Here is a 24,501-nt window from a genome sequence, read left to right as displayed (position 1 = left end):
TAAGTGCTAAAGGACAGACCTAGGCTATGTAAGCCAGGAGAAAGGTACTTAATTTTCTAGAAGTAAAATCCAAACTTAACACTTTCCTACGGCACCTTTATCTTTCTGATGGTTCAGTGAAATAAAAATACTTTCTCTGTGAAAATATCTCATTCCAAAGATAAAAGACCACCTAAGACAGATATTATAAACAGTATTTAGTGGAAAAAAAATATGCAATTAGAACAACTTAAAAACTAAATTAAGCTCAACCTTTTTGCAGAGTCACCAAAAAAGTAGAATTATCCTCAAAGCAACTCTAATAAGATGTAGGAAATACAGGAAAACTGTTTTTGACTTAATGTACCTGAAATTATTACACAACCAAAAGACATGAAATAAACATCTTATCCTTGTGTGTGGTGTGATGCTTTCAAACAAAAGACAAATATCCGAACTACCCATATCTTCACGTTTTCTTTCTTGATTATTGATCTGTAGATTTTCAGGGAAGATTTTAAGATACTTCGCAACATCATTTATTAACCGACTTACTCTCATCTTTTGTTTAAAAAAAAAAAAAAAAAGCCCTTCCAAACACCAAAAGACTTTGTGAATTCAGGTTTTTCTTTTAATAAACCAAAACTCTTAGACTATACTTTTATTACTCAATATATTCTTTTAGCATCGAACAAGACTACAGAAGACATTACATCAAAAGCACAGTATTAAAAATAATGCAAAACTTTCCAGATTTGCCCAGTTATTTTATATGAAACAGGAAGAAAGAGATAATAAGTAGCATCAAAATAAGTTTGAGAACCAAATGTTTAAGTATAATTCCCCCGTGTTGAAAATCAACACCATGGTGAATTTTTATATAAGAAATCAGCCAGTCATTCTGACTAAATTTAAAGGAATCCTAGGCCTTAAAGGAGTCACTGACACATTTAATATGTGGCTAGAAAGGGCAACATTTGAAAGTCATTTTTAAAATACTATACAGAATGAATTCTCAATTAGGTTACCTCTAAAGAACGTACTTTTTAGAGATTATATGTAAAGAAAACAAATGATATCAATGTTACTCTAGTAAAAACCTTAATTAAAACTTTAACCTTAAATTTCAAGGACTCATAGTGATCAATTTTTATTAATGACAAGTTACTTAGTTAAGTAGTAAGCTAGGCAAGCTAAGCAGTTAATACCACAACTTTGGAGACGTGATAGATTTCTTGAACCTTTAAATAAATAGAAAATACTATGCATTCAACGGAAGCTTGCATAAGTAGTTATTTACTTACTTTTTCTAATGTTTCAATGCGCTGTTTTAAAAGTCTATTTTCTGTGCGTAACCTCTGCAAAAAAAAAAAAGAAAAAGAAGAAAAAGAAACAACAAAAAAAGAGGTTTTGTTTGCAAGCATTCCTGAGGAAAAGATACCTAAATCATAGTCCTTAAAATGTACCACCTTTTATAAATAGGAAAGGTCTAAGGAATGGTTACATTATTGTCTGTCAAACTCTTATAGGTTCAGAGTAGGAAATACAGAGTAAAGGAAATGACATTTATCACTCTAGCTGTGACTGAATTTTAAATATAAGCTACAGTACATACAGAAATAACCCCTTTCTTTAAAGTACCAACCATGACTCATAATCAGTATTTTCTTATCTGTCTTAACATCCCCATTAGATAGGAAAGACTCTAACTCATTTACCTCCTACAAAGACTATCTACACAAATAGTATTCAAATGTTTATCAAAGAAACAAATAAGAAATCTGAAAAATGCAGCTCATAGGATAAATACCAAATTGTCAGTTCAGAACTAGACCAGCCTTCATCTCTGCCTTACATATGCAAAGCTGCAAAATTCCTTACATTCTGAAAATATAAAGATTGAGTTGTTTTCATCCAATTAATTATTTATGAGTTGTTCTGAACTTAAAAAAATGGAGGCACCTTGCTGACTCAGTCGGTAGAGTATCTGACTCCATCTCAGGGTCGTCAGTTCAAGCTCCACGTTGGGCATGGAGCCTACTCAAAAAAAGATTAAAAACTTAAAAAAAAATACCAAACTTAAAAAAAAATGAACAGCTCTGATTACTAGCATTTTCCTATAGTTCAAAAGCAAAACCAGATTTGGGGTGCCTGGGTAGCACAGTTGGTTAAGAGACTGAATCTTGGTTTTGGCTCAGGGCCTGATCTCAGGGTCCTGAGATGAAGCACTGTGTTGGATTCCGCACTCAGCACAGAGTCTGCTTAAGACTCTCTTCTCCCTCTGCCTCTCCCCACCTCCCGCATACACACTCTCTCTCTAATAAAATAAATCTTTAATAAAAACAAAAAAGTAAAACCAGATTAAAAAAAAAATCTTCACCTAACCATTCAATACCTGACTCCCCAAATCCTATCAAATTACTGTTAAGTATTAAAACTAAAACACTCTACATAAAAAAATCATCTTTCTGTATATTCCATCCACAAATTTTCATATGAAACCTGATATAAGTTATCCCTTCATCTTAGAATCCTTCAACTTACTTCTTCATTTTGCCATCATTAGAATTTCAAATTCCCCTTACCTTTTATACAAATTTACCCCAGAACTTAATCTAGCCTTATTCCAACCCTACCATCCTCTAAATTCCTGCTTTTAAAAATGTTTTCCTCAGAAATTTCTATTAATTCAATCTATCATTTTTCCAGTAAAGACTAAAATATAGTTTATATAACATATAAAGTCTCAGACCAAGGAAATAAAGATTCTATGAATTATTATATCTTAAGTGAACCACAAATCGGAACAAATAAATCTTAGAGTTATTAGATTTGCAAATTAGATTTTTCTTGTTCTATTTATTTAGAATTATTTAAATGATTTGAAATCGATTATTACTTTATGTGTGACTTCAGACTACAAAAAAGCTTGAATTCGGGAAGAAAATGTTTCTCATTTCTTGGCCATTCGTATTATGTGTAGCACAGTGGTCTAGACAAATAAGCAATTATTAAATGCTTTTAAAATCTGCAAATCCAAAGAAACAAATGTGACTCTCAAAATGTTCTCAACATATTTCATCAAAAAAAAAAATAAATTTTTTTTTATCCTAAAAGACTTATTAGAAAGTTCAACCAGACAACTGAGGGAATATAGTTAATGTTACAATAGAAATGATGCTAAAATATTATAAAATTCAGAACTAAAAACATTTACCTGGGTTTCCCTCTCCATCCCCTTTAAATCTTCTAAAATTTTGCTATAAATAAAAATTGAAATTGATTTCTTCCCCAAACATCTACCCAAATGTTTGAATACCACTTTTTAAATAAACAAATTCTTCATTTATGTGACATCTATTTCATTATAAATTGATAAATATAATAGACTTTATCAGTTATTAAGGGCTATTTCAGGATTACCTATTAAATTTCAAGTGTTTCTGTCTTTTTATTGGATTAGCACCACAGTATTTTGGTAATTATAGCTTTGTAATCCCCTTTAATGTCTGGTGGATCTAATTTCCCCCATCCTTATATTGTTTTGTTTATCCTCCCCAAACCCTAAGTACTAGTATACTAAATTAGTTGAGAGAGTGGGTTTTGGAGTTAGGTAGGTTTAGGTTCAAATTCTCACTTCAAAATTAACACCTGTGCATGTTACTCAATATCTTAGATTATTCATTTCCTCATCTAGAAAATTAGAGTAATAAAACCTACAATGATATGGGAAAAATTAATGAGACAGCATAATGCCAAAAACTTGATTAATGATAAGCATTGCTCATAATATTCTTGAAGTCAGGCATGAATACTATTTTATAATTTTTGTCTTTTGTTTACAACCCTTCTTTAGATTTTTTTAATGCTCTGCAAAATCACAAGGAATTAAATGACTGGATTTGTTAATGTGTATTTGATGGGGGAAACAGTAACTTTAACATAGAGTTCTTTTCGTCTCTCCCCTTTATTCATCCTTTAAATGTCTTTATGCAAAGCTTTTCAGTGATAATTTGTTAGGTTCTATCCTATTTTTCATTTAGGTGATCCTAGATGCTGTTATTCTTATTTTAAGTGGAATTTCTTTTTCTAAGATATTTTTGAAATGTTTATTGCTGATATATAGGAAAATTAATGACTAAAATCTATCACTTGATTGAATTCTCATTATTTTTGAGTACCTGTCTTTTTAATTACATTTGCCAGAGTGAATGAAGAGTGTTTTCTAAACTTTAAAGTGAAAACCATAAAGAGAAAGACAGATACATACACTTAAAAAAAAAGAGGGAGAGACTTTTGACCTATCAAATTAGAAAAGAGAAAAAAAAAATTAGAAAAGAGAATACGAGATGAAGAGTGACAGCAAAAATGAAATATCTAATGTAGGCAAGGTGTTAGTGGAATGGAAACTCGCTGCCAAAAAGAAGATACCCTGCAAGTACTCTTTAGGAAATTTACTTAGTGCATATCAAAAGTCTGAAAAATACTAATATCCTATAATTCAATAATTCTACTCTTTACAACTGGCTAAGAAAATATAAGGTACTAAAAACTTTATATACAGGGCACCTGGGTAGCTCAGGTGGTTAAGCGACTGCCTTCAGCTCAGGTCATGATCCTGTAGTCCCGGGATCGAGTCCCGCATCGGGCTCCCTGCTCAGCAGGGAGTCTGCTTCTCCCTCTGACCCTCCCCCCTCTCATGCTCTCTCTATCTCATTGTCTCTCTCAAATAAATAAATAAAATCTTTAAAAAAAATTTTTTTTAAAACTTTATATACAAACATGCTAACTATACGTGCTATTTTTAATCATGAAAAATGATTAGGGGTGCCTGGATGGCTCAGTCGTTAAGCGTCTGCCTTCGGCTCAGGTCATGATCCCAGGGTCCTGGGATAGAGTCCCACATCAGGCTCCCTGCTCCACGGGAAGCCTGCTTCTCCCACTCCCGCTGCTTGTCCCCCCTCTCTCACTGTGTCTCTCTCTGTCAAATAAATAAAATCTTTAAAAATTTTTAAAAAAAAGGAAGAAAAATGATTAAAAACCCTAAATATCCCCAAATGGGGGAATTTCAGTTTCTAACAACTCACTTTATTCTTGCCATTTTATTCTTACTCATTTTATGAAATAACCCAAACTCAATAATCTTCCTCATTGGGATAATCCATTGATCTTATCAACTTTTCATTGTCCCTCACTCTGATGTGCTCTCGTCCCTCTTTACAAAATTTAATTTCCAATCATTATAAATGTTCCCTGGCTTTTATCCTCCCCTCTGCCCTTTCTCCCTTATGAGTTAGCATACTTGCCTGGTAAAACCACTACTCTGGGTTAACACACTGACAACTCTGGGTCTGCACCTATGTTGGTAAATATGACTGAAAAAAAATAAATCAATAAAGTTTGTTTAAATTAACAATCACTAAATTCAGTTGGACTACTAATGCACTCTAACAGCAATAATGTATTTCCTTAGGCCATTCCTTCTCTCACCCTCTCAGATTCCTATTTCATACTTGCTCCTCTTTCTTTAAACCAGGAACCCTTCAAATGATAATCTTGTTTCCAATTTCACTAAAGAACTGAAGCATTAAGAACAAAACTTTGCAAGCTCCCACAACCATCCTACCTCTTACCTACATTTTTTCCCATATATTTTAGATTCTCTCTTGTTCTTATGGATTAACTATCCATGCCAGGAGATCAAATCTCCCACCATGTGCTAAATCCTAAACCGTGCTGACCCTAGCAATTACCCCCTGCCATTCACACATCATCAGTTTTTCCTACTTGGTTATCACCATTAAAACGTGGTTATTTCTCCCATCTTAATAAAAAGTAAAGAAAAACCAAAATCCCCTCAACATCATGATCCTCTCAGCTATTGTCCCATTTCTCTCTTCTTTATAGCAAATTCCCTGAAAGATATCTATACTCCCTATCTCCAATTTTTTCTAGTTCATTCAAGTTTACTTCTCTGCTCTTTTCCAGCTTATCTCCATGCTGACAAATTCATTATTTCTCCATCCTCATCTCACAAGAACACTCTTTAGCACTGACACAGTAAAATCCTTCTCTTTCTGAAACTCTCTTTTCTCTTGGCTTTAGGACACTTATACTTCCCTAGTGTTCTCCTGCTTTGTTCTCATCTTCTAAATGTTGGCTTATGATCCGGTTCAATTCTTGAACTCTCTTCTCTCATCTACACTTATTCCCCAGGTAATCTCATCCACTCTAAAGGCTTTTACTATCATCATTCTGCCAATAACTGCAAAATTTATATTTTGAGCCTGCCCTCTCTTAAATTCAACTCTGAATATTCAAGGCCCTACGTGAACATCTCCTAGGGATCTGATACTTAAAATACCTCCAACTAGGCTCCTGATATTCCTCCCCAAACCAGGTCCTCCTGCAGACGTCCCCATCTCAGGTACTGAGAACGCTATTTTTCTCCATACTAAAGCCCAAATGCTTAATTCCTATCCCTCTCATACCTCCACAATCACCTTGTCAGCTTTCTCTTTAAAATCTATTCAGAATCCAATCATTTCTTACCACCTCAGTCCAAGCCACCATCATCTGTTGCCTGCAGTACTTCATCAGCCTCTATTAGTCTTCCTGTCCCCTGCAATATACTCAACATACCTTCTCCTCCACTGAAAACCCAAATGGCTTTCCAGGTTCAAAGTCAAAGTCTTTACATGTTCAACAACACCCTACTCCTGTCACTTTCCTCATCATGTATACTGTCCCATCCACATGGTTTCCTTACTATTTCTCCCTGGGCACACTCCTGACTGGATTCTGCTCTCCTTCCAGATATCTATGTATCTAGCTCTTTCACTTCCTTCAGGTATTTATTCAAAAGTAATCTAGTCAAGTTCTCTAAATTTTCAATCCAAACACTACCATTTTACTCTCCCTTCCCTGATGTGTTCTTTTCTCTATTTAACACTTATCCTCATCAAAATATTATGTATTTTACTTTTCTGTTTATTGCCTGACTCCCATACTAGAATGTAAGTTCGATGAGGGCAGAAATTGGTCTATTTCATAAACACATTTCAAGTGCCTAGAATAGTGTTTGGACATGTAGTAGGTTCTACAAATACCTGTTAAATGGATGACTTCTTGAATAAATTATGTTATTGTAACCCCCAGTAGATATTATTATATAGCCATTAATTTTTTAATGAAAGTTTGTGATGCCACAGAAAAACAGGCATCTGAATCCTTCTTACATCACAATGCATTAAGTCTCTTTTGGAAAACAGCACACTTAAGAATATATATGGGTCTTAGAAAAACATAAATCAGATTTCAAATCCTTGACTTCCACCATTTTCTAGCAATGTGACCACTAGCATATTTTTTGAGCTTTCTGAAGCTCAAAAGGACAAGGATAAGAACCCTCTCATAAGGTTATGAGAAGAATAAAAGTATATGATGTGTGTAAATGACCCTTCACGTATTAAGTGTTAAATAAATGTGTCAACACTAACACTTCACACTGACTGTTAAATATAACTCCTGAATGACTCAGATAACATTTGTCATGTTTTCCTTTTTTATGCCAGGCAGTGAATACACAAGTGTTTTTATATTATTCTGTTTTTCAACGTATCTGGAATACTTCATAATTTTTAAATTAAAAAAAAAAAGAACTTCTGGCTAAAAACCAGTCAGAATCTCTAACTTTTCTCATTTGCAGGGCTCAAATCTCTACATCCCAAAGCACAAAATTTAAATACGAATATTAGATAATCAGCTCAAATGTCAGCCTTAAATAGAATGGGGGAATAAAGGTTTTTCTTTTTTAAGGATTTGTGAGGTAACCTAATATAAACTAGAATTTTAATATTTCTTACCTCCTCCCCCTCAGGTGGAAGATCAATAGATTGGAAGAAGATACTGAGAAAGCTGTTTCTATTAATAAAAAATTTCACACAATAAAATGTAAGATTCTCCATACGAAACAATTATTATCAAAAACTTCTGTAACACTTTCAGAAAAGGGGTGGAAAATACTTAGAAGTTACACCTTCTTCAGGGAGCTTCCACATATAATTCTTAGACAAAAAGGTCCACAACCCAAAGGTCTTAGAATTTTAAGTAAAACAAAAGAAAGGAAACTTGATCAATGGCTGATTTTTTTACTTCCACATCAAAACATTAATTAATTTGATGATCATACCATTTGCTTGTATAAAAAACAGTTTAATATTATCTCTCTGAAGGCTTTTGAGGAGGACTAAGGCAAGAAAGCATTAATTTAAGAGACTCATTCCCTTGTAAAAGGGACCTTGGGGAGAAGGAGAGAGAGTGTGACTAAGGAAGTGGCACTTCCCATTTTAGAGAAAGCCTCCAATAATACATGGCTAACTAAACTATCCATAAATGCCGTGGTCATCTGATTATGACTGAGATGAGCTGCCAGGTCCAAGTCAAAAATCAGACATACCCAAGTTTATACAAAGTAAAAAAAGGTGCAGTCCCACAAAAATGGTCATGGCTTTGTCCTTTTTGGTGGCAGGAGGAGTAAAGAAAGAAATGAAAATGGTTTGAGAGTAAGAAAAAACTATGTGGAAACAAAATTGTATAAAAGGAACAAACTAGGGGGCACCTGGGTGGCTCAGTCGTTAAGCGTCTGCCTTCAGCTCAGGTCATGATCTCAGAGTCCTGGGATTGAGCCCCGCATCAGGCTCCCTGCTCCACGGGGAGCCTGCTTCTCCCTCCCACTCCCCCTGCTTGTGTTCCCTCTCTCCCTGTGTCTCTATCAAATAAATAAAATCTTTAAAAAAAAAAAAAAAAAAAGGAACAAACTACCTTGGAGATCAGCAGATTTTATTTACCCCCATGTGTTACTAACTTTTTGAACTTTCATTCTGACCCACCCCCCATTTCCTCTCTATAAACACTTTGTGCCATCTGTTTTCCCCTAAGACACATGGAGCTGGCATTCAAAAATACTCTGTGAGGTATATTAACTGTAAGTTTCCCCCAAAACTGAAGTTTGAGAAAAACTATAAATACAAGCTAAATTGTGCTAAAGATCTTTCTGAAAAGGCCTCTTGGTATTCCTACTGTTGATTTAATTTTAGAAGAAACTTCTTTAAGAGCAAAGATTGTTCACAGAACTGTGATTTTTTTTTTTTGCAATAACATAGCATGGTGAAATGAACAGGATGGCTTCCCATCCTCAGATTCTTGATTTGCAGTTCCGAATATTCGTGGTATGCGATAACCCATACTCTCTCCCCACTCATCAGGTTGACGTACTTTTCCACTTTCAGTAGGTTGAAGTGGAGGGTATGATTTAATGTTACTCTTACTCATGGTACCTAAAAGAAAAGCAAATGGTAGAGCAGCAGTTGGGTGACAGAATTTTTAAAAAGGAGGGAAAAACATCCACAAGGGTCTTTTCTTTCTCTCTGAAAAATGTAGAAGTATCTATTTCCAATCAATAGGGAATACTGATAAAAATGAAAATAAAACATCTAAAAAAGGAGACAGACGAGATAAAGGTCACACAGAAACAAAGGAGAGGTTGTCTCCGAGGAGGCTTTTGAGAAGGACCATGGCAAGAAAGAATACCAATTTCATAAAACTCATTCCCTTACTTCTAAAAAGGGCCCACGGATGTGAGTAGTGAAGAGGTACTTTACAGCAAAGGTGAATTAAGACACGGCTAAATAATCATAAGTAAGGTGGTCATCTAACGTCTTGCCCGGTTCAAGTCAAAACTCAGACACATCCAAATGTAGAATTTAAAAAAAGGGGGGAGTCACTCAAAACTTGTTTTATTTTTGTTTTTTTGTGGGGTTTTTTTTTTTTGGAAGGGGGAGCATAGACAAAGAGATAAGAAACTGGATCACCAAGTCACTGAGTTTCTTCACTAACTCCTGCTTCTACTCATTATCCCCATCCTGAAATATCATCATAAAACCTATAGAACTTTTCTTAATTCTGAACAATGCCAAAGATCATCAACTTAGGAACTTCTGGCCTACAGAGGGTACAAATAAGATTTTTAAGGTATACATAGGAATTTATATATCCCTTAAAATTGGCAATCTACCTGTTCCTGTGGAGAGTTCAAAAGTATAACCTTTGCTTAGAGATGAGAAAACTGAATTAGCCAAAGTTTCCTGCAGCTCTAAGGCAGCCATAATTAGTGCTGGTGCAATGATGTGCTCTATTTGGTACACCTCAGACTACACTGCTGTTAGTCTATGCATGTTACAGATTGACTTCTCTGCATTTTTAAAAATATGCTTAAATGAAGTGGTAATTATCTTCCCCATACAAGTATTTTCTCCTGATGACCCACCAACAAATCTAGAAACAGAGCTGTTCTCACACTAGAATGAAAACTACTTGTTGCATTATTCTGGTTTTTGAAATGTCTATTTTTAACTATTACCTAGTGGGATGGTAAATTTATCAGTAAGTAATAACAAACATCACTGCTAAATTTGTTACAGGAAATAGATATATCAACATAACCAAATGACTGACTTTAATAAATTTATGTTTGGCACTTTTAAAAGTTCTGAGATGCTTACTTTAATTTCAACTTGCTCTTCCATTTCTTTAGTTTTTATTGTAGTATATTCCTTTTCAAGTCTAAGAAGGAAAAAAAAAATTAAAGATATGTTTTTACTCAGAAGTAGTTATTAAATTATAAACCTTAAAACTACTTACTTATTAACACAAAATAGAATTCCAGTAGATTCTCCCAACTTATAACTTCAGATACTTGATATCAGAAAAATCATCTGAATAGTTACATGGATACTTACCTAAAAAACTATTTCACAAATAACAAAAATGAGAACCACACAAAAATAAACTTTAGAAAGTGAAATATACAGGCATCAAAGAACTGAGTTTACAAATTCTATTTAGCCCTAAACTTATAAAAAGAACTATCTATCATTCTTCTTCAGATTAAAATACAATGGTAGTACTAAAAATTGTGTAAAATTTATAATGGGGGAAAAGGAACAACTCTTTTTTATTTTTAAAGATTTTATTTATTTATTTGGGAGAGTGAGAGAGAACAAGCAGGGGGAGCAGCATAGGGAGAGGGAGAAGCAGGCTCCCCGATGAGCAGGGAGCCCGACGTGGGGCTCGATCCCAGGACCCTGCGATCATGACTGAGCTGAAGGCAGACACTTAACTGACTGAGCCACCCAGGCGCCCTGAAACAACTCTTTCTAACAAAATTTTTCCTAAACATAGAAAGAATGAGGCAAATATAAAAATCACCATTAAATAATAATAATAATAAATAAAAATAAAATAAATAAATTAAAAATTACCATTAGAACTCCCCCACAGGCAAGAAAAATCAATAGACACTAAAATTAGTGAGTAAAAACTAAGCAGAGTCTTAAAGTATCTCTCTCAAAATATTTAGATATTACCAAGGGAAAAATAGTAAATTTGTACTACAGTATCCTGACAGCACCTGAGCCAACTGATCAAGGTTAACACCACCAATAATACATGCTGACATCATGCACTATTAAGATTTACTAAGAAGGGTACCTCACCTCCATGATATCTTTCCCAAGAATGTACATCCTCAGTCTAATCAAGAGAAATCATCAAACTCAAACCAGCAAACCCATTGACTGGCTCACTTCAGAAGTATCAAGGTCATAAAAGATAAAGACTGAAGAATTGTCACTAATTGTAGGAGAGTAAGAAATGACAAACAAATACGTACTATGTTTGTAACTCTACTTTAAGTGTAAGATTATCTTTACAAAAATTTATAGGCCATACAAAAGTTACTCCCACCAAGTTATTTTCAGATCTTACTCTGGGCCAAAAATGTTAATAACAAGTTTACTCCTAATACTAACAAACCTAGGCCCCCCCAAAACTTACAGCTGCCGTCAAAAATCAAATTCTCCCTCAAAGGAGAAAAACCTATTTTTTAGTATATATAAAATGTCATTTAACTCACAATAACTTTTTTTTTTTTTACTGTGATACAATACACAGAGCAAAATTTACCATCTTAACCATTTTTGGTATACAGTTCAGTGGTATTAAATACATTTATAATGTTGTGCAGCCATCACCACCATCATGTCCACTGTTCTGTTCTTTTCATCTTATGAAACTGAAATTCTATACCCTTAAATAAGAAAACCCCATTCCGGGCGCCTGGGTGGCTCAGTCGTTAAGCGTCTGCTTTCGGCTCAGGTCATGATCCCAGGGTCCTGGGATCGAGTCCCGCATCGGGCTCCCTGCTCAGCAGGGAGCCTGCTTCTCCCTCTGCCTCTGCCTCTCTCTCTCTCTCTCCCCCTGTCTCTCATGAATAAATAAATAAAATCTTAAAAAAAAAAAAAAAGAAAAGAAAATCCCATTCCCCTCAGCAGGTCCTGGCAACAACCATTTTACATTTTGTCTCTATAATTTTGACATATATATGGAATCACAAAGTATTTGTCCCATTGTGACTGGCTTATTTTACCTAGCATAAAGTCCTGCAGGTTCATCTATATTACAACTATGTTGAGCATCTTTTTATGTGCTTATTGGTCATTTGTATCTCTTCTTTGGAGAAATGTCTATTCAAGTCCTTTGCCAATTTTTGAATCCAGTTGTGTTTTTTGCTGCTGAGTTTTAGGGGTTCTCAATACACTGCGGATATTAATCATTTATCCAGTACATGCTTTGCAAGTATCTTCTTCCACTTTTGAGAGTGTCTTAGATGTGCAAAATTTTTAAATTTTCATGAAGTTCAATTTGTCTATTTTGTCTTTTGTTACTTGAGCCTTTGGTGTCAAATCCAAAAAGTCACTGTCAAATCCAATTCCAAGCTTTTGTCCAATGTTTTCATCTAAGAGTTTTACAGTTTTAGTTCTTACATTTAAATTTTTGATCCATTCTGACTTATATTTTGCATATGGTATTAAATAAGGGTCCAACCTTATATACAGTTTTCCCAGCATCATATGTTGAAAAGATAAGCTTTTCCCTACAGAATGGTCTTAGCACCCTTGTCAAAAATCATTTGACCGTGTATGTGAGGGCTTATTTCTTGGAGTGCTATTCTATTCCATTGGTCTAGATGTCTATTTTTATTCTAGTACCCTGTTTTGATTATGATAGCTTTGTAGTAAGTTTGGAAATCAGGAAGTATGAGTGTTCCAGCTTTATAGTTCTTTTTCAAGACGGTTTTAACTATTTGGGTCCTTTGAGTTTATTTATGAAGTTTAGGATGGAGTTTTCTATTTCTGCAAAAAATATCATTGGTATTTTAAGAGAGACTTCAGTTAACTCTGTAGATCACATTGGGTAATACTGATGTGTTAACAATATTATATTGTCTTCCACTCAATGAACATAGAATATGCTTTTACTCATGTCTTCTCTAATATCTTTCAGAAATGTTCTGCAGTTTTCATTGTATATATCTTTCACTTCCTCAGTTAATTCTTACATATTTTATTCTTTTTGATGCTATTGTAAATGGAATAGCTTTCTTTTTTTTTTTTAAAGATTTTATTTATTTATTTGACAGAGAGAGACACAGTGAGAGAGGGAACGGAAGCAGGGGGAGTGGGAGAGGGAGAGGGAGAAGCAGGCTTCCCGCCAAGCAGGGAGCCCGATGTGGGGCTCGATCCCAGGACCCTGGGATCATGACCTGAGCTGAAGGCAGACGCTTAACGACTGAGCCACCCAGGCGCCCCTGGAATAGCTTTCTTAATTTCCTTTTCATTGTTAAGGTATAGCAATGCAATTAATTTTTTGTGGGTTGACTTTGTAATCTGCTACTTTGCTGCATTCGTTTATTAGCTGTTTTTGTAGAAGGGTTTTTCTACATATAAGATCATGCTGTCAACCGAGATAATTTTTTCTTTTCCAATTTGGATGACTTTTATTTCTTTTCCTCTTTATTTCTTTTGCTACTTCCAGTACTATGTTGAATAGAAATGGCAATATCAACGATTCTTGCCTTGTTCCTGATCTTAGAGGAAAAGTTTTTAGTCTTTTACCACCAAGTATGATGTTTGCTGTGGGTTTTTCATATATGGATGGCTTTTATTATGTTGAGGTAGTTGCCTTCTTTTCCTACTCTGTTGAGTGTTTCAATCATGAAAGGATACCGAATTTTGTCAAATACATTTTCTGTATCAACTGAGATGATCCTGTGTTTTTTTTCCCTTCATTCTGTTAATGTGGTATATTACATTGATCAATTTTTGTATGTTGAACTATCCTTGCATTCTAGGAATAAATCCCATTTGGTAGTGGTATATATATATAGTCTTTTTAGTACACTGCTGAATTTGGTTTACCAGTATTTTGTTGAGGACTTTTGCATCAATGTTTATAAGGGATATTTATCTAGTGTGTCCTTACCTGGTTTTCCTATCAGAGTAATAATGCTGGCCTCACAGAATGAGTTAGGAAGTATTCCCTCCTATTTTTTGAAAAAGTTTAAAAAGATATTAGTTCTTTAAATGTGTAGTAGAATTCAGCAGTAAAGTCAACAAGTTCAGGGATTTTCTTCTCAAGTGACTTTTGATTACTGATTTGATCACTTTACTAGTTATAGACCTATTCTGATTTTCCATTTCTTTGTGATTTAGTTTTGTATGCATGTGCACTGGTCATAATCACTTTTTGAGATATTTTAAAAATGTTTAAAATTTTAACTCCAGTGTAGTTAACATACAGTGTTATATTAGCTTCAGGTATACAGTATCTACTCTTAAATTATGTAGAAAACAAGATTTGGAGTTACAAACAAAAATTACATTAATACTAGCTTTTAGACCAGTAATTGTTCTTTTTTTAATATTTCATTTATTTATTTGAGAGGGAGAGACAGAGAGAAAGTGAGCGAGCAGGGGGAGGCACAGAGGGGGAGAAGGGGAGAGGGAGAGCATCTCAAGTACACTCCGTGCCCAAGCACAGAGCCCGATATGGGGCTCAGTCCCTGAGATCATGACCTGAGGCAAAATCAAGAGTCAGACACTCAACTGAGTCACCCAGACACCCCAGTTTTCTTTAACGTATTAGTCTTAATTTATGTAGAAAACAAAAAGTGGAGTTACAACCCACTGTTACAATAATAGGTTTTATAATTGCCCATGTGTTTACCTTAATTAGAATCTTTATTTCTTTATACAACTTTGAATTATTGTCTAGTGTCCTTTCCTTTCACCCTACATGAACAAGCATTTCTTGCAACGCAGGTCTAGTGGTAATGAGCTCCCTCAATCTTTGTCTGAAAATGTCTTTATTATTTTTCCTCACTTTTTTTTTTTTTTAAGATTTTATTTACTTATTTGACAGAGACACAGCGAGAGAGGGAACACAAGCAGGGGCAGAGGGAGAGGGAGAAGCAGGCCTCCCGCCCCGGAGCAGGGAGCCCAATGTGGGGCTCGATCCCAGGACCCCGGGATCATGACCTGAGCCGAAGGCAGACACCCAACAACTGAGCCACCCAGGTGCCCCATTTTTCCTCACTTTTGAGGGACAGTTTTGCCAGATTTGGATTCTTGGTTGACAATTTTTTTCTTTTAGCACTTTGAATATATTGGCCCACTGTTTTTTGGACTCAAAAGTTTATGATGAGAACTCTGTTTGTAGTCTTGTAGTCTTATTAAGAACCTCTTTTATGTGGTGATTGGCTTCTCTTTTGCTGCTTTCAAGATTTTCTCTGTCTTTTGCAAGTGTGATTATAATGTATCTCAGTGTGGATCTCTTTGACTTCACATTATCTGGAGTTCACAGAGCTTCCTGGATGTTTATATTCATGTCTTTCAACAAATTTGGGAAGTTTTCAGCCATTATATCTTCAAATATTTTCTCTGACCCTTTCTCTCTTCTTCTGGGACTCTCGCAATGTGAATGTTGGTCCCCTTTGACTCTGTTCAGTTTTCTTTGATCTTTATTCTTTTTGTTCCTCAAATTCAGTAATTTCCAATATTCTATCTTCAAGTTCACTTATTCTTCTGCCTGCTGAAATCTGCTTTTTAATCACTCTATGAGTCTTTCATTTCATTACTGGACTTTGCAGATCCAGAAATTTTTTTTGTTTCCTTTTAGGTTTTCTATCTCTTTACTAATATTTCCATTTTGTTCATCTTTTTCTCAATCTTCCCCACTTCTTACTTTAGTTCTTTGAGCTTCTTTTAAAGTCTCTGTCTATTTTATCTACCATCAAGTCTCTTTCAGATAATAGTTTCTATTTACAGCTGACCCTTGAACAACATGAGAATCAGAAGTGCTGACACCCCTGGACAGTTGAAAATCTGTGTATAATTTCTGGCTCTCCAAAAACTTCACTACTGTTGACTGGAACCCTTACCAATAGCATAGTCAACATATATTCTGTATATACTATATACTATAATCTTATGATGAAAGTAGCTAGAGAAAAGAAAATGTTATTAAGAAAATTATAAGAGAAAATACATTTACAGTACTGTATTGCATTTATTGAAAACAATCTGCATATAAATGGATGAGCACAGTTCAAATCCATGTTGTTCAAGGGTCAATATTCTTTTCCTTTGGGCCATACTTTCCTTTTCTTCATACACCTTGTGATTTTTGTTAAAAACTAGACATTTGAATCTAGTAATGTGGTAACTCAGGAAATCAGTCTCCCCTCTTCCCAGAGCTTGCTGTTTTTTGTTATTGATTTTGTCTTTTTGATTGTTACAGGCTATCTTTGTGCTGAAGATCAACCTGAGCTGTAAGCTGTCTCAGGACTTTTCTGAGCCTTTCCCTGGGCACACACAGTCACTTTCTAATTTCCCCCACATATGCAGTTGTTTCTGAATGTCCTAGTCTTTCCTGTCTGGCTCCCAAAGGCGGGGAGAAAAGAAAAATAAAAGGAAGAGAAGGATGACGCCCTTTAAGTCTCTTGGTAGTTATTTCAGCCGGAGGAAGAGGGGACTTGCAACAATGGAAAGTGGTGCAACACCAATGGCTGCTCACTTTCCTGCACCTGTGATCAGAAACAGCACAGCAATCACTGATCAGAGCACACAGATCTCTGATATACAGAAGACAAGGTCATTTTTGCCCACCCTGGTTCCCACAAGCTGCATGAAAGTTGCTCCAGAAATACAAGCACAGCTGCTTACCATGTGGCTGAGGGGTACAGGATGGTGCTAAGGGGTGCTAATGTGCTAAGAGTTGAAACTGACCAAATTAACCACAATTCACCATCGCAGCCTTCTTCTAGAAGTTACAAGGCTTCAATAAGCCCCAGAGTTCCAAAAGAGTCACATCAGATACTGCCACAGCAATTGTTTTCTAGGTTGGAGACAGATTCCTGGTGCCTTCTACTCCATCTTCCCACAATCCTCCCACAAACCTGACTTTTTAATGCAGCTTGTTATGTCCATTTGGAGGCTTCGAAAGACTGAGAAACTTGCCTAAGGTCACAACCTTGACTGTATACTACCATGTCTCTTACTTTAGTATATCTAAAAGAATAGGATATCCAAAAGAATTTATAAAAGACTGCAAAGAGGTAAAAAATGTTTTGAACAATGGCTGCACTGTTGAAGTTTACAGTCTTCACAAGTGCCTACTTTGAAGTGAATATTTTGTTATGTGTTAGGTGATAAATGTTATCATTACTCACTCATGCACCTAAAACAAAACACTAGAAATTCTCATTTAATCCTTGCCTCCCAATTCAGTCACCAAGCACGTTCAATTCAACCTTCTTAACAATGCTCTAAAATATATTATTGCCTCTCCAACTGCACTGATAGTGGTTTTTTAATAAACTTTATTTTTGAGAAGAGTTTTAGATCTACAAAATAAGTGAGAAGAGCACAGAGTTCCCATATACCTTGTCCCCAGTTTCTCCTGTTTTACATTTTACATTAGTATAGAACATTTGTAACAATTAATGAACTAATATTGATACACTGTTAACTAAAGCCCATACTACATTCAGATTTCTAAATTTTTGTCTAATGTCCTTCTCCTATTCTAGGATCCCATCCAGGGAATCACATTACATTAAGTTGCCATGTCTTCTTAGGCTCCTCTTGGCTGTGACAATTTCTAAGACCTTCCATGTTTTTGATGACTTTGTTTGAGAAGTACTGGTCAGGTATTTTGAAGAATATTCCTCAATTGGGATTTCTCTTATGTTTGTTCATGATTGTATTGAGGTTATGGGTTTGGAGGAAGAAGACCACAGAAGTCAGTCCCATTTTCATCACATCATATCAAGGGTACAAATTATCACCAGGATATCACTATTGATATTGACCTTGATCAGCTGGCCAAGGTGTGCTTATAAGGTTTCTACAAAGCGACTTCAAAGTAACTACAGAGCTACATCATTCTTTTATTGGCAGCATTTTGGGGCCTTCATTATATCTTGCCTTAATTACTAAAGGAACCTTATCATTGTTCTCTCTACTGCCAGTTTCATAATTCAATCTCTTCCGCACACTATTACCAGGATGACATTTTTAGAATGTTGATTTGGATCATGCCACTCCCAGAGGCCAACTGCTTCAGTGTCTATCCATTACCTTCAGGCAACATTTTAAAAGCTTACTAAAAGAAATCAAGGCTCTTTGGAGAAATGACTTGCTCCTGTGCAGGAGAGTGGGTAAGAGACAAGATGAGCCTAGAGCTTTTTGTTGTCTTAAAATAAGGAAATTCTCAAAGAACCATGGGGACACGTCAAAAGGAAGCAACAGCCAGCTTGAAAGGACTCCTACTGGACAAAGCAGGGATAACTGGAAAATAATGAATTATAATTCACCAAATAAAAAAAGAGCCCACAAATTCACACTTATATAAATAAATGAATAAATATATTAGAGAAGAGGAAAAGCTCTTCCTTACAGTAGAATGCCAATTAATACAGAAGGAATGGGAGAGTGAGAAAATCATAAGTGGATGTAAATCTGGTGAAAGAAGGTGTGGTAAGGAACAGGATAGTATATAATCTCAAAGCATCTGGAAACAAATAATAATAGAAGACAAAATAATAACTTTATAGTAGTTAAACTTGGCAGACATCACCTTAACCCAATGATTAGAGATACCATCATCAATTCTGAGGTAAACCATTATCATGCACCCACTGCATGGTTAATTGAGAAGACACATCATTGGTATACCTGCCAAAAACGCACAATGTGAATCTACTCATGAGGAAATGCAAGAAAAACCCAAACTGTGGGATTTTCCAAAAAATAACTAGCTTGTACTCTTCAAATGTATCAAGGTCAAGACATACAAGAAGAGTGGAGGGAGTGTTTCAGATTAAAGGAGATTGATCTGACACAATTAATGCAATACATGATCCTGGAGTACTTAAAGTGCATCCAAAACCCAGGAGGTGAGGGGTAGGGAGTGGACAGGAGAGAGGATTAGGCAGGGGTCTGAAAGGGGGGACTTACAAAGAGTATTAACTGAGACAAGTGATAAAACTTGAACATGCTTTGGGAATTTGGTAATAGTACTGTATCTATGATAATTTCCTGATTTTGATTAACTGTTGGGTTCTGCTAAAAAAATAAAAGTCCTTGTTCTTAGGAAGTACACATTCATTCAAGTATTTAAGAAAAAAGGACACAGTATCTTAACTTACTCTCAAATGGATCCCCTAAAAATGGGTATGGGTTTTACTTACACACACACATATTATTTATAACTTTTTTAAAAGTTTAAAAGCACACCAAAATAAAAACTACAACAACAGGGGCACCTGGGTGGCTCAGTCGTTAAGCGTCTGCCTTCAGCTCAGCTCATGATCCCAGAGTCCTGGGATAGAGCCCCGCATCGGGCTCCCTGCTCAGCAGGAGGTCTGCTTTTCCCTCTCCCACTCCCCCTGCTTGTGTTCCCTCTCTCGCTGTCTGTCAAAAAATAAATAAAATCTTGGGGCGCCTGGATGGCTCAGATGGTTAAGCGTCTGCCTTTGGCTCAGGTCATGATCCCAGCATCCTGGGATCGAGCCCCGCATCGGGCTCCCTGCTCATCGGGGAGCCTGCTTCTCCCTCTCCCTCTGCCTCTCTCCCTGCTCATGCTCTCTGTATCCCTGTGTCTCAAATGAATAAATAAAATCTTTAAAAAATAAAAAAATAAAATAAAATCTTTATTTATTTATTTATTTATTTAAGATTTTATTTAATTATTTGACAGAGAGAGAGACAGCGAGACAGGGAACACAAGCAGGGGGAGTGGGAGAGGGAGAAGCGGCTTCCCGCCGAGCAGGGAGCCCGATGCAGGGCTCGATCCCAGGACCCGGGATCGTGACCTGAGCCAAAGGCAGATGCTTAACGACTGAGCCACCCAGGCGCCCCATAAATAAAATCTTAAAAAAAAAAAAAAAATACAACAAAACAACCTAAGAATAACTGCTTACAAATTTCTTGTCTTAAAGGAACCTCTGAGCCTTTGTACATACTACCTTTCTGCCTAAAATGCCTGCCTTCTCTTCACTTGGCCACTGCTACCTACTCTTCTAGACAGCAAAAAGTGAAATTTTGAAATAAGGTGATGTTACTTTTGTCAAAATTCTCTAATGGTTTCCCTTAGACTTAAAAATATAAGTCTGGTCCCTGAGGAGGCCAACATGTCCAACAGATCTTTACAACAGTGAAAATGTTTTAGATCTGTGCTGTCTAATATGGTAGCCACTAGCCAAATCTAAGTGACAATGAGCACTTGAAATGTGGCTAATATAACTGATGAATTAATCTTTAGTTTTTAAAATTTAAATAGCCACATGTAGGTAGTAACTACCTTATAAAACAGCCCAGCTTTAAATACCCCTTGCTCCCTACTATGTTTTGGATTTCATTGGCCAACACACTCCGATTTACCTCTGCTACAGTCACACTGGCTTTTTGCTATTCTTCAAACATATTGATCGCAAAAAAAAAAAAGAAAAATTTTTCAAAATTAAAAAAAAACCCAAAATGTATCGCTCACATTCTGGCCTTAGTCATTACATTTACTGTTCTCTCAGCATGGAATATTTTCACATGGTTTGCTCTCTCATTTCTCTCAGGTGTCTACTCAAATGGTACCTTATCAGTCTATGTGCTCTATCCTTGAGTGCTCTACCTAAAATAGCACCCCATCACTCTATGTCCTTCATCCTGCTTTACATACTGAATACTGAAGGAGTGAAATGTCATGAATTCTATAATTTACTTTCAAAAAATATATAATTTTATCCACTAAGAAAGTAGATGAAGTAAATGACAAAATATTAATGCTGAATCACTATATTGTATACCTGAAACTAATATAACACTGTGTGTTAACTATATTGGAATTAAAATTTTTAAAAAGATGAATATTAACTGTTTAATCTAGATGATAAGCATATGGATATTTCTTTATTATTCCAATGTCTCTCTGTATATTTGAAAAATGTCCCAAATGAAAAAAAAAAAATGGCAGATGAAATATGATCTGGAGCTAATGAGTAAACTATTCTTTCCTTCACAATTAAGTTTCATAAAAGGAGAATGAAATGCTATGTTGAGGTAGGTTTTGTTTTGTTGTTTTTAAGTCAGAACTCAAAAATACCTTTGTACATTGAAGAAAATGAAACAGAAGGAAGGGATGAAGATAAAACTAGAAAAAACTAGTGGAGCAAGGACCTGGAAGAGATGGAAATAACATCCTGAATTAGTACTGTGAAGGCATAGAAATACTATATTCTGAAAAGGGAAGAAAAGAAATATGGCTAACTCTATAAGCTGGAAATTATAGGAGAAAAAGTTCAGAGAGCTTGAAAAATGATGGCTGATGAATTAACAAGCAAAATAGCCTGCCAAAGAGTTAGTCACGGCAAAATGGGCACAGAATCTGGGAAAAATGGCAAAGTTTGAAATAATCACCATGGGGAATGGGATAATTAATCAAGGTCAATAAAAATACACATGAAGTGGCAATGCAGATACAACTTACTGCCAGTAATTTGTTTATGCAATGTTCTCTGACACTTGGCTACATGAACACAGGGTACAAAACATCAGATGAAGTACGCTTATTTGGATCAGAGGAAGGCTATTTAACATCAGAGTAGAGATCTTAAGTGGAACAGAGATATTGTATGAGTAAGAGAGTGAAAGAACTAGAGGGTCGTAAGTTTGATAAGTAAATAGCATAACCAGAATTTCAGAAATGGGATTATAATGGTGATAAATAAAATCTAAAAGGAAAATCAGTTATGTTGTTCTCTGTAATTAAAGTAAAATAAATTCTCTTTTTGGCTAGTGTGATTTAAATGTGGTTTTACCAAGAGCTGGAAGTTGACATGGCTCCTAAAGGTTTTATCAATTATAGAACAGAATTGCTTTTTGGTCAATAATGTCTCAACATCATGGTGTAATTTCACAAGTAATTTATTAATAATAATAGTGAAAGCTCAAAAATTGGCTTCTTTCTGTGAATTAGATCTGATTTTATTTATTTATAAGATTTTATTTATTTATTTGAGAGAGAGAGAGCAAGCACAAGCAGGGAGGAGGGTCAGAGGGAGACGGAAAAGCAAACTCCCCACTGAGCAGGGAGCCCGATGGGGGGCTCGATACCAGGACCCAAGATCATGACCTGAGCCGAAGGCAGACGCTTAACCTCAGACTGAGCCACCCAGGTGCCCCTAGCGCTAATTTTAATAACATAATTCTCACTCATATTCTAATATATTTCCTGGGTAGGAACATCCATGGGAGTATGTCATACATGTGAATGGAATTTTATGTTACAGCAGTGAAGATATTGAGAACTGTTAGCATATAGTATTGCTATTATTTTAAAGTATCTTGTACCACAGAAAATAGTGTCAGGAATGGTAATTATGACCTCTGGCTAAGATTTATTTAAATACCAGAAGCTGGAAGAACAAGAGCTGTCATTCTTAATACCTTTACCATATTTCAAAAAATCTTTGGGAGCCAAGACTGCTTACCTTGGACTTCCATTAAATATATAACAAGAAAAGTTTCATTAGAAAATAATACACAATTAAAAAAAAAAAAAAAACTTAGGGCGCTTGGGTGGCTCAGTCATTAAGCATCTGCCTTTGGCTCAGCATGGTCCTGGGGTCCTGGGATCGAGTCCCACATCGGGTTCCCAGCTCAGCAGGAAGCCTGTTTCTCCCTACCCCACTCCCCCTGCTTGTGTTCCCTCTCTTGCTGTGTCTCTCTCTATCAAAATAAAAATAAAATCTTTAAAAAAAAAAAACAAATTCTCAATCTATACCTCATGTCTACCTTGTTGGTTAGACTAATCCTGAACTTAAGTTACAGTCTGGAGTTGAGCAGAAAAGAATGTCAGTGAAGTTGGATCACACCACAGAAGTGGTTTTCAAAATAACAGCACACTCACAGGTTCCTAATTCCAGTCAATGTGAAATGGGAAAGGGGAGTTTCACAGGTAATATATAATGGTCATAAGCACCACTACTAAGAGATGTATGAAATTCCAACATTAATGTTATATTGAAACCAGTACCACCAAATAAAATGCTACAGTTCTATAAACTGAGGAAGAAAACTGCACTTATCATTGGACTGTTTTGACACTTCTATTTAATCTCCTATATGCTTCAACAAACACCCATGACTAAAAACCAAAATATAAAATACTTACTTTTTCATTTTTTTTGAGTTATATTTGACTTGGTAAGCTGCCTGGATTAATTTGTCTGGACCACCATCAAACTGATGTGGAATGACCTTCTGAAAGTGCTAATAAAACACAAGCAAAGTATAAGAACTACTTAGTGCTGTTTATTACTGACTAATTAAGAGTAAAATCTAAAGACACTCAAGAAATCATGAACTGACCTACCTGTAACATCCCTTCCATGTCAAGTTGCATCAGTTCTGCCTGATTCATTTGAAGAAGTGCTAATCCTACTCGAAACACTATTTCTAAACCCTGTGGAAACACATTTTTATAAAGCCAAACTTGTCTTACTCTTCCATTGACAAAAACTAATCATTCAAAAGAATACTAATATAAATATTTGTCTTACTGGAACTGGCAAACTTTTTTTGTAAAAAGTCAGATAGCAAATATTTTAGGCTTTGTAGGCTATGTGGTTACTGTCACAATTCAACTCTGCCACTAAGACCAAAAGCAGACGGAGATAACACAACAAATGGGCATGGCTATGTTCCAAGAAAACTATTTACAAAAATAAGTGGAAGGACAGCTTTAGTACCTGAACCAGTAGGGTCAGCATACAAATCAGTTTCCTGGCTCCAAACTAAACTAATTTAACTAGGTAATATAAGCTAATTTTCCCAAGATGTAATTAACAACAATTAACACTGGGTTTGATTAAGATATTCTATTCTTTTATTTATTTATTCATTCATTCATTCATTCATTCATTCATTCATTCATTCGTAAGTAAGTAAGTAAGCTCTATGACCCTGAGATCAAGAATCACATGCTCTCCCAGCTGAGCCACCCAGCCTTTATTAATACTGATTAATAACACTTTCAAGTGCTACCTACAATTTGTCACCTAACCTG

The 24,501-nt window shown here is 35.5% G+C and overlaps 1 protein-coding gene across 3 annotated transcripts in view; it reads right to left on the bottom strand.

The window, feature by feature from the left end:
• EVI5 (ecotropic viral integration site 5) overlaps positions 1-24,501 on the bottom strand; it is a 200,943-nt gene that overhangs the window by 106,174 nt on the left and 70,268 nt on the right. For all 3 annotated transcript variants that reach the window (XM_035018030.1, XM_035018029.1, XM_035018031.1), the window contains 4 exons: positions 23,809-23,898; positions 23,608-23,705; positions 10,542-10,602; positions 1,284-1,337 (listed from right to left, as the gene is read on the bottom strand). In XM_035018030.1, coding sequence (XP_034873921.1) covers positions 1,284-1,337; positions 10,542-10,602; positions 23,608-23,705; positions 23,809-23,898 — 303 coding nt within the window. The remainder of the gene's footprint in view (positions 1-1,283; positions 1,338-10,541; positions 10,603-23,607; positions 23,706-23,808; positions 23,899-24,501) is intronic.

Source organism: Mirounga leonina, unplaced genomic scaffold (genome assembly GCF_011800145.1).
Source record: "Mirounga leonina isolate KUSES-001 unplaced genomic scaffold, KU_Mleo_1.0 Mir_173, whole genome shotgun sequence".
Taxonomy (NCBI): domain Eukaryota; kingdom Metazoa; phylum Chordata; class Mammalia; order Carnivora; family Phocidae; genus Mirounga; species Mirounga leonina.
This window is presented reverse-complemented; position numbering and strand designations above follow the sequence as displayed.